Below are 10,934 nucleotides of genomic sequence, written 5' to 3'. Positions count from 1 at the left end.
GGGGCTACCTAGAGTCCTAAACGACAAATTAAACAATTACCATATGATGAGGCACCTTGGGGGGAAATTAGGAGATATTGCAGACCAGCCCTAGCGAAGACGGCTCAAGAAAGACACTGCCCGGACTATTGCAATGTACCCAGAAAAAAAAATCCAGGCTGTTGGGTGTGTGTGCGCGCGCGCGTGTATATATCAAAATTATCTAACAATTTACATTGTTGTCGCTGTGGACACTTAACTAGTAAATACGAAAGACATGATGGCAGGAAGGAAAAAACCGTACCCAGACGGTGTTCCAACCTGCCGTTCGGAACACTGTGGGTGCGCCAGTAATATTAATGCTCTATGATGAAGATGGTAGCGAGGATGATGGTGATTAATGCATCCCATGGAAAACAGGGCTGGGAGGATGACACAGACCAGGGACCAGGAGCGGCAGGATGACTCACGGGCCAGGGATACCTGGGGAGCCGGCGGCGTGGGGCGCGCGCGGGCCGCGTGGGGGCCGCGGCTGGGCACGCGGGCCCGGACCCGGGAGGGGGCGGTGGGCGCCCGTGGGCGGAGCGGCTCCGGAACTGAGTGGCTGGCAGCTGTGTCTGCGAGAGCAGCAGCTTCTCCCGGGAGCGAAGCCGCCGAGACTCCGCCTAACTGACACCCAAACTCTCCCTCCCGCAGCCCCAAACTGAAGGCAGCGCAGCCCGGGAGCAGCCTCGGCGGCGGCGGCGACGGCGACAGCCCGGCCCGGCCCGGCCCCGCCCCCGCCCGCCCCGCCGGAGACGCCCGGGTCGCCGAGCCCGCGCGCCCCCTCGGCCCTCGCCGCGCGCCGCGCCCCCGCCGCCGAGCCCGGGCTGCGGGAGGCGGCCGGGCGGCCCGAACAAAGGCAGCTCCGGGGCTGGGTGGCTGCAAACAACCATGAGAGCCCGGGCTCGCGCTCTCCCCGGCCCCGCCGCCAGGGCGCCGCTGTGAGGGGCCGCAGGGGCGCAGCTGCCGGGCGTGCACCCGAAAGGCGAGAGCCGGCGAGCGGCCACCAAGATGTCCTCGGCCGTGGGGCCCCGCGGTCCTCGCCCACCCACGGTGCCTCCCCCGATGCAAGAGCTGCCCGACCTGAGCCACCTGACCGAGGAGGAGAGAAACATCATCATGGCAGTGATGGACCGGCAGAAGGAGGAGGAGGAGAAGGAAGAAGCCATGCTCAAGTAAGCCGCCCCGGCCGCGCCACGGCGCCTCGTGGCCCCTCCGTCCGTGCCGCGCTCGCTCGCCCCGTGCTCGCGGCTGGGGGTGGGGGAGGGGCGGGCGGAGGCCCCCGCTTTGGGGCCGGGGGCGCTGGGCTGGAGCAGGGGAGAGGGCAGGGGGCCGGAGGAAGGAGAAACCCAGGAGCCGGGAGAGGCCGGCTGGAGAGTGGGGTGCAGAGGAGGATGGAGTGGACCGGGGAAGCGGAGAAGAGCAGAGCTCCCCACGCCCCGAGTGGAAGGCCCCTGGGCTGGGAGCAGGTCAGGTGGAGGGGTGACTGCGAGACAGGGGAGGCGGCGTGAGGAGGTGCTGAGGACAGCTCCGCTTCTCTTTTGGAGTTGTTTAGCAGGTCGGGGTTACCTGCCCCCGCTTAAGAGTGCCTGTATTTATATAATAAAAATGCTTATTTTTAGTGTTCATTTTGCTACTCATTCATCTCACAGATCAGGTTGGGTCTTTTTTGGGCAGTTGCCATCTTTGGTAACTGCCTCCCCAGCTCCTCTTTAACCTTTTTTGTTCACAGTCTTCTGCACAGAATACCTGTGTGAAGGCGAATTTTCTTACCCATATGTAATGCCAATGGCAATACAAAGTTTTTAATCATGGAAGAAGCTGACAGGACTCTGGCCTGAATAAAATAGAGGTTCCTCTTTCCTGGTTTCTAAGAGACACCTCTGGGGCCTGCTGAGTTCCTGGAGGAAGCAGTCCAGTGAGGGATGAAGTGTTTGCATGCACCACCCCCCCCACCCCCGCCACCCCCCGCTTCTTTAGAGCCTATCACCCTTTTGAGGGATCTAGGTCTGATTCCCCATTTTCCCGGGGATGGGGAGATTCTGGGGCTCATTGCTAGTGGTGCAGGAGTGTGTGGCCCTGGGCTGCTGCTTGCCTCCGACAAAACTACTTCCACACAACTGGCAGAGAGACTGAGCTTCCCTCTCCTTAGCATTGCCCAGAGGGTGCACTGAAGGGGACTTGAACCCCGCCTTCCCTCAGGAAGTCTTCATGTATTCAGGAAAGTTTTCTAGGCTGAGGCAGTGGAATTTAAAGGCCCCAAATGGGACTAGTTTCTTGGCGTTGCCTTCTTAGTGTAGAAGGTGTTTCAGGGGGCAGGGGATTGGCAGGAAGAGCTGGAGGGAACCTGTTGCATCTGGAGTTATCTGATAGCAAGGAAGGGTAGGAAGGGAGCACTGGTGTCGGCCAGGCACGCCCAGCATGGCCTCTCCCCTGCCCTAGGACTGCCTCCTCCTGAAGAGAAGGTGCTGCTAAAGAGGGTTGTGCTCACTTCCCCTCCGTGCAGCAGGCCCTCCCAGGAGAGGAGGGAAGGGAGGCTGCAGTCACCAACTGAGGGGTCCCTAGCCCATGCAGCTGCCCCCCCAGATGATGGGGGCTGTTGAGGGAGAGATGTGGGTACAGGGCCACATTAAAATAGCAGAATCCAGACACTGTGCAGTCAGAAAAGGGCCATTCACTCAGAAGGCCGGGGCTGGCCTGGTTCTATAAAAAGCAGCAGGTTTCTGATTCCCTGCTCCTTCTCATCCAAAAAACAAATACTTTAAGCCTGCTGGCTTGCAGGAGGCAGAACCCTTGTTAATCTGCTGCCTGTCCCTAGTGGAAGAATGACGTCCCTAGTGCTGCAGGCTTCCCCTCTTCTGAGGCTGGAAGTAATGGATGGTGTCTGATGGTGCTGCTGTCTGTCTGTCTGGGTGTCAGTCTGTCTGTCCTCACTGGTGGCAGCCCCTGCCACTTGTCCTGAACACCTTTTCTGCTGGTCAGAATTTACAGGTTTGCTGCTGTTCCTTTTGGTGTTTGCTGCTGCAGACAGCAGGTGGATGGAGGCCTCCAGCAGCTGGTGGAAAATATGGGCTTCTGCTTGACAGAGTCTGAATAGGAAGCGGTAGGCACAGTGCAAGTAGTGGCTGTCAAACCTCTTCATTGGCTGTTTCAAGCATGGATTTCAAGTGAGGGAGTTCAAATGGGAATGGATGAGTTTTAGGACAAAATTCCAAACCTGCTAACTGCCAAAGAATGGCAATTATAGGATTATATGGGCTTAGGTGGACACATCAAAATTAGGAGCACTGTCCAACTGCTGTGTCTAACATATCTTTTCCACTGCTCTTCCTGTGACTGCTTTCCACTTGTTTGCAAATATTGTTCCTTCATTGCATGGATTCACGAGATATCGTATGTGATGCCCTCTATAATTCTGGACCTCTGTATTAACTTTATCAGTCAGTCTCCTCTGCTCATGTCTTGGGCTTTTGTGCAGTGACAGATTGGTGAGTGTTTGGAATCCCAGTTTGCTGTCATGTAAGCATGTCATACTGTCTGCAATTAGTGAAACTGAGCTGAACTTCTTTTCTAGGGGGCACTCTATGTCTTAAAAAATGGGGATCAGAGGGGATCTTCAGATAACACTTTCATACATATATGGGGACTTAATGACGCATAGTCATAGATGGTGGCCTTTCAAAAACTTTAAAATAAATTGAAAGTTAGGGTGCTTTTCACAAGGCTTTAAAATTTGGGTTAAATCAGAGAAAAGTTTTTGTGGTAATGCTTGGTCATCATATCACATATCTGAGAAATGAACTTTCACAGAAGGACTTACAGAGCTAAAGTTCTGGTAACAGAGCAATTAGGTTTAAAGTTCACTTTTGATGCAGAACCGTATCCCTGAGCTACCTACAGTGTGTGCTCTCTCCTTTAACAATGTGTACAAATAGGCATTAGGAGAGAGGTTAGAAAATCGATGGGTGAATATGCCAAGGCAACATTATCAAATATCAATTAAAATGTAGTTGTAAGTTTCATCAGCCTTGATTGTAAATTACTACTTGAATTTGGTTTTGAGAACGTCTTTAAATATGTATAAATGGAAAACAAGGAGCTACTTTCACATCAAGATTTTACACATATTTTATTTGGAATTGAAAGTACTTTATCATAAAATAAATTCATTGTGTTGGCAAAGTACACTAAGTATATTTCCTAAATAACTAGAAATAGTTAAGTCCTGTAAGTTACATTTAATGATTTAATTATCTATAAGTTAAAGGTCTTAATCTTAATAGTGTTTCCAGTGTGTGTGTATGAGAAAGAGAGACAAAGAGAGAGAGAGGATGAGAATGTATGAATGTGTGTCCTGGAGGCTTTGTGAAACCTAACTTTAGCTTTCTCAATGAATACTCCTTCAAGTACCTGTCACTAGACATCTTGAGTCAATATATTACCTGGGCAGAAAACTGCATTATCTGAAACCTAAATCAGAGAAGATCTCATTAGATCCAAAATCTTACTCCTTTTATATAACAGCTTCATCGAGAAGGGAGCTAGAGAACAGTGAAAGAAGAGGAAAAGAAATAGAAGTATAGAGTTCAAGGGATGGTTTGAAGATGAGAATTGAAAACATACTGGAATAATTAATTAAACTACGGTTTATCAAACACTACCTCATGTTAGCTGTTATTCTAAGTTATTTGCCAAATAGAATTATAATCACTTTTAATATATGGATAAATATTTGGATTCTCCTAATATCCATGTAAAAGGTAATTCAGGTAATGTAACTCTCAAATCCTCATATTACACTCAGAGAATTTTAGTAATATCTTAAAATGATTCACATAACATGGCCCAATCCGGATTCAAACCCAGATCTTGTAGTCTAAGACAAGTAGTTTCCCGTATACTACTACACTGTCTTTCTACCAGGAAGAAACTTCCATTTCACTTATCTTTTCCCTAATTGAGTTTCTGGTCTTTCCTTTTTCCTCAGTTTCAGAGCAATGGTTTGATAAAAGGCTAGGCTGATTCGGAAGGTCAGCTGCAGATCATTGGAGGGCCTGGAGCATCACCCACACTTGTTAATAGAGGGTTCCTGTCCGTTGATGGAAAGGAAATTGTCTCCAGTTTGAAGACAATAAAAAGCTTCATAGTATAGTGGAAAGACCATTAAATCCAAGTAGTTTGGGGGTTCTAGTTCCAGCTCTGCCACCTACTGTGTAAACCTGGACAAGAAAATTAAATTGGGATTGTCTGAGGTTCTATTTTTCTTACAAATCTCACAACCCGTTATAGAAATTGATGTCTACAAAGTGGGGTCCTCTCTCTTTTCTTAGCAGGTGGCCTTCTATTCCCTCCTTTAGCTACTTCCTTTATGGAGGGGAGATAGGAATTAGAAGAAGTAGCGTTTTGGTGACTTCGGCTTTCCTTTCCTTTTCCTTCCTCCTAACAAGTATAACATTGTGGCCTGAAACGTATTTATAAGGCCTATCATGAGAAACCTCAGTCAGTAACTGGGAAAAGAAGGACGGCAGATGAGGAGAAACCGGACGGGGATAAGGGAAGAGCGCCCATGTGTTAATGTGTCATAAATTCATTTAGATTCATGAAGATTTTCATCTCCCATACCCCGGATTATATTGCTGAAGTAGGGATGGGCAAGAAGGAAAAGGAAAAAAGAAACGAGTGTGATGAATGTGTCTGCCTGTTCTCAGGTGCTGTTAGGCAGGAAAAACAGAGAGAAAACTCAGGATTTCACCCAGAGAATTTTTTTCCTTTACACCCTTTATGAATGTGGCTGAACTTAAGGCAGGTTGACCCTGACCACTATCAGAGTTTTCCACTTTCAACACAGATCTATCCTACTAGAAGTGCATGCTCAGTATTGAGTTCTTGACTGCTCATGAAGAAAATAGAGAAAAGGGAAGCCTAAGAAATGAAGGATGTGAGGAGTTACTAAAAAGAACAGAGAGTAAGAGACATAACCAGTATTGCACAGCTTTGTCAACCCGTCTTGACTCTCTTTCAATCGCATACATTCTTTCTTAGTAAGAAGTGAGAAAGACACTATCCCTTGAGTAAGTAGATCTCTAAATTAGAAGAAGAATATGGAAACCAGTGTGGGCTGGCTGTGCTACTGTTGGCTTGGATAACAGAAACACAACATCTTGGGAAGATTATGTGCTCATCTTGTTAAAAGGGGAGAACAATTTATGTAAACCTGTGTCGTGAGCTTCCTGGAAAGATACCAACTATAAATAAATTCCTGAAATCATATTATTATTCTCCCACACCAGTAATAAGCTGAAGTTGCTGTAGCATGGATTAAAAAGTCCATTGTATTGCATTTCATTTATCTTTGTGGACTGTTTTCCATTTTTAAACAACTTTTTATTTGGTCCAGTGATGGGAGGTGGTCCTCTGAGTTGAAGTGAAGCCGTCTGAGGCCCTTGGCGCCGAGAGTGGGGTGACGCAGAACCACGCACAGTGGTGCCAACTCTTTAGTGTTCAGTTAAGTCTTGTTAAGAGGGCATCAAGCCGTGGGTATTATGATTGTTCCCCTCTTTTACTGTGTCAGGCATTTGGTTGGTTGCTTTATGAATTTTACTCATGCCGGGTTCATCTCTTGATGAACTTGATGCCTCTGACCCTGTTAGCACCTGAGACTTTCCTCATCTGCTTGCTTTTTTGCTGACAGGGCTCCCTAATGCCTTAGCATTTTCCCACCATTCTCTTCCACCGTGAGGTTATCATGGCTTGCTACTGTTGCTCTGAATTTTATTCATTAGGTAGGCTTTTTCTACAAAATATCGTATGAGCTTCATATGAACTTAAATTCAACAATAAGACCTTCGTTTTAGGTGTCAGAATCGGGCCAGGCATTGGGCCGTTTGGTAGAATAAAGAGAGAATCCTCTGCTTACAGCCCGTTTTTGGGACTGCTGTGATCACAAAGAGGTGAGCATTGGAGAGCTGAATAGAACCCTTGACTAGATTCTGGTCTTACCACTATCACTGTAGAGGTCTGAACACTGGCGTATTAACCCACGTGAGCATCAGCTTCATTACGTTTAAAGTGGGATTTATAATGTCTGCCCTTCTAATTTATGATTCTTTAACATGACAGTGGAGGCATTTTATCCTTCAAAGTACCATACCCAGTGAAGGTGCCGTTACCGTGTTTACTCATTAAAACTATAGCAAAATACGAAGATCATCTTTTCCTATGATTTTTGAAGCTACTAAGGGGTCTTTGGAGACAGACGAGCTCTTGGAGAAGGGCCCAGCCATGGTATCATGCTAGCAATCCAGGCAGGCAGGGTTACAGCTACCGGTGTGAGAATTTGGCAAGGACATGAAAGGCAAAATGAGTCCAGGGCTTGGCCCAAGGTTGTATTTACCTTTTCAATATTCTTCCCTATTTCTCATTAAATAGCTCATAAATGATTTTAGCACAAAAAGCAATGTGGGCAAAATGATAAAATGGCAACCCTAATTCAAAAATGAAAAGGGAAATTTCTTCATATATTTTACTAGAAAAAAATGGGAGAAGGAAACTGCTGATTTTCGTGTCCTTGGGTTTAGTAACTTACTTGTTTTCAAACTTAGCTGATGAAGGGGTCATATACTTGTTAAGTAGCAGTTTTTCTTCCATGCCAGGTGACTGTTGAGTGATATAATAAGTTGTATGTGTTCAAGAACTTTTTAAGATTCTGTCCTGGATGCCGTAGGTTTTCTGCATGTACCTTCTCACTTTCTTACGGCTTTATTATACTTACTTCACCATATAATAGGTCAGTTTTCTGTGGACAGCAGGAGGAGACTCATCTACAGATTCGACTTAAGATTTTTCTGCTTCTGTTGTTATCTTCTGAAAACTTCCTGCATATGTGAATATTTATTTGAAGATACAATAGAATTATTTAAAAGGAAGGTGACTGGACACGTTGATTTTTGCCCTTATTCCTGCTGTAATTATGGGTAGTACCCTTTTCTCTCAGTTTTGAGTCCTAGGTCTGGATGACAGACTGTAGTGTCTTCCTCTTTATAAGTCCTGATTTCTCTGCTTCAAGTTGTTCATTTAAAACTTAAAAAAAAAAAATCAAGCAATTAGCAGTTTCCATATATGCCTTATCGATAGGTCATGCAAATCAGTTGTGGAAATAGAGTCTTGAAGATGATTGTTTGGTAATTGGGAATGCTTTTGCTGAAAATGAGGTGTTATCTTTTATGGAGTCTCAGTGGAATGCTACTTTTTATGGCAAAGCTGAATTTAACATTTCAAAACATTTTTCAAATAATAGTAGTTATGAATTGCAAGTACATGCAAGACTCTCTTCATGAAAATTCTCCTTTGAGCCTTGCAAAGAACAGCCTGCAGTTTAGAGAAGATATATTTAATGTGTGAGAATTCATTTAAATAGATTTTAGGATGTAATATTTTGATATTCTTCTGAAGTTTAGATAGTAAAATAAGGTAATGTTATAGAATGTAATTTCACACAATTGGTAATATTTTCATTAGTCCTCTGAAGTTTACCTAGTAAAAGAAGATAATGTTGTAGAAAATAATTTCATGCCATTTATAAGTAGTCAATGCATTTAATTAGAATATTAGTTATTTTAAAGAAGCATGATGAATTAAACAGATACCTTTATGTAATATAGAAAATAATACCGTGCTTATTGATATTATTAATGTGATTTATAGATTATTTAGTATATTTTGGTGTGTTACTCATAATTATACCAGGTAATCATTGCCTAGAAAATGCTATTGTATTTACACAGGAAATGTGTTTGAGTTGAAAACCAATTATCTGTACTGTCGTATAAAAGTCTTAAACTATTTAGCTTCTTTTAATGGACTCTCATGAATAATAAGCATATTAATACGTGGGAACTAATACAGTAGTAGTAACTGATGGAGTTTGCTGGCTGGGTTTGCTTTACTTTCTGTAGTCTTTTGATTAGTTTTCAATTTACATTTCTTTACTTAAAGCAGTGTTAATCCATATTTGAATACTATCCTTAATCTCGTTTATATTTTAAAGTTGTATGTCACCAGAGTGAAAGCATTGTGTGCCATTTATCATTCTTGTCACCTAAACTTAGCTTTTAACAAATGCACAGGAAACACTTTAATAAGGTGCCTAGCTCCTTTGTTTTTAATCTATATGGCTTACGTTTTGGACACATTAGGTAGATTTTACATGAAGTATCTAAGGTATGTATAAATCAATGTGTCAGGTTTCTTGAAATAATAAGGTAGCAATGTGGCATTTGTCCATATTTAGAGGTTCCGTCCGGGTCAGAAAGGTGACTTAGTGTGCTGGTAGAAAGAAATGAAAACAAAAGTAAAGTAACCACATGGCTTTTCCTTTTATATTTCACACAGCTTAGCAGATTTATCTTTCTTAGCTGTCTCTGTATTGTAATATATTGGAGCTTAAGACTTCTTTCTTTGGGGCGGTGCCTGTGGCTCAAGGAGTAGGGCGCCGGTCCCATATGCTGGAGGTGGTGGGTTCAAACCCAGCTCTGGCCAAAAACCACAAAAAAAAAAAATAAAAAATAATAAACACATTGCCAATTCCCCCTCCCCCATTTAAAAAAAAATAAAGACTTCTTTCTTCAGCCGCACACTTTTTTTTCCCCCTGGGGAAAAATGGAGACATTTTACATCCTGGTATTTGAAATAAGGAGATCCTGAAATGAGCAGTCTCCTTTATTCTGGATATTAAAATTTGGTAACAGCAAAAATTGAAAAGAGATTCTACTTTGACAGTCTTTGTGATTATCATGGCGATTTTCATAAAAATGTAATTTTGAAAAATAAAATTCAGTAAAATCTTTTTATAATGAGAATGTTATAAGTTCACTTTATTGATGTCTATCTTTGGGTCAAAACCAGCCCCCTAATATAAGCCATCCTGGAGTAAAACTTTGATGCTGGTCTGAAAAGACACTGTGGTCTGAGTCTTGCTCCAGATACAGGCATTATAAAGGGATCCCTTAGTCTGTAAGCTGTAATAGTCCCCATGAATTGCAGCCAGGACTGATAATCAGTCAAGTGGCTCTCTAGTCCCTGCCGGTGACAGAGGTAGCACAGCTGAAGGCTGTAGGAGGCTCTAGGAGGCCCACATGCAGTAAAAGAGAAAAAAAACCAAACTGGACTATCAAATGTTGGTCTTTTCATGCATCCTGCCCTCTACCTTCTATTCTCCCCATTTTATATGGAGTTCATGGTTGATCCCAGACAGTGGCTTCAAGGATAGTGATATGTCAATGATTCCAAAATCTGTATTATTATATTAGAATTTTCTACCAAATCCTGGATTCATGTACTTAACCACTTGTTAAATATTCTTTACTTGGGTGTCTATAGGCACTTCAAACTTACTGTGTCCTAATGTAAATTTTTTGACTTTCTGTCTAAACATGATGTTTTTCTCTTTATTCTTTGTCCATGTGGGTAGGTAGCATTACCATTAAAACTCACCATTCAAATCATTGTCAGATCCCACAGATGGAATCTTCTTGGAACCCTGTGAGTTTGTCCTGTGTTTTCTAATTCCATAGCCATAACCTTAATGTGGACTCTCGTTACTACTGACCGGGATGCCTCCGGACGCGTTTTCCCTCCACTAGTCAGACTCACCCTCACGTGGCCTCTGCACTGCTGTCAGAGGAGTTTTCTGATCATGTCTCTCCCATCACCCGTCCATTACGTTCACAGTAAAGCTTAAACTTCGTGATCTGGGCCCGACTTGCTACCTCCTCCCTCTGTCCCGCACACCCTCCTGCTGCAGTCTTGCTGGACTAGTTCTTAAGTGGCCATTGATACTTCACAGTTTGGTGAATCCCCTAATGATTTCCTCTCTACCAGAAATTTCCTTTTGAATCTAAATAGTTTTTACCTAG

General features: G+C 44.0%; 1 protein-coding gene across 18 annotated transcripts in view; it reads left to right on the top strand.

Moving 5' to 3' along the window:
- Positions 1 to 777: 777 nt before the first annotated feature.
- The window catches only part of RIMS1 (regulating synaptic membrane exocytosis 1), a 546,022-nt gene continuing 535,865 nt past the window's right edge, over positions 778 to 10,934 (top strand). For all 18 annotated transcript variants that reach the window (XM_053601816.1, XM_053601832.1, XM_053601824.1 and 15 more), the window contains exon 1: positions 778 to 1,196. In XM_053601816.1, the coding sequence (XP_053457791.1) occupies positions 1,033 to 1,196 (164 nt within the window). In that variant the 5' untranslated portion in view covers positions 778 to 1,032. The remainder of the gene's footprint in view (positions 1,197 to 10,934) is intronic.

Source organism: Nycticebus coucang, chromosome 9, assembly GCF_027406575.1.
Source record: "Nycticebus coucang isolate mNycCou1 chromosome 9, mNycCou1.pri, whole genome shotgun sequence".
Taxonomy (NCBI): Eukaryota; Metazoa; Chordata; class Mammalia; order Primates; family Lorisidae; genus Nycticebus; species Nycticebus coucang.
Note: the sequence above shows the minus strand (reverse complement) of the source record. Positions and strands in the feature narration are given on the sequence as shown.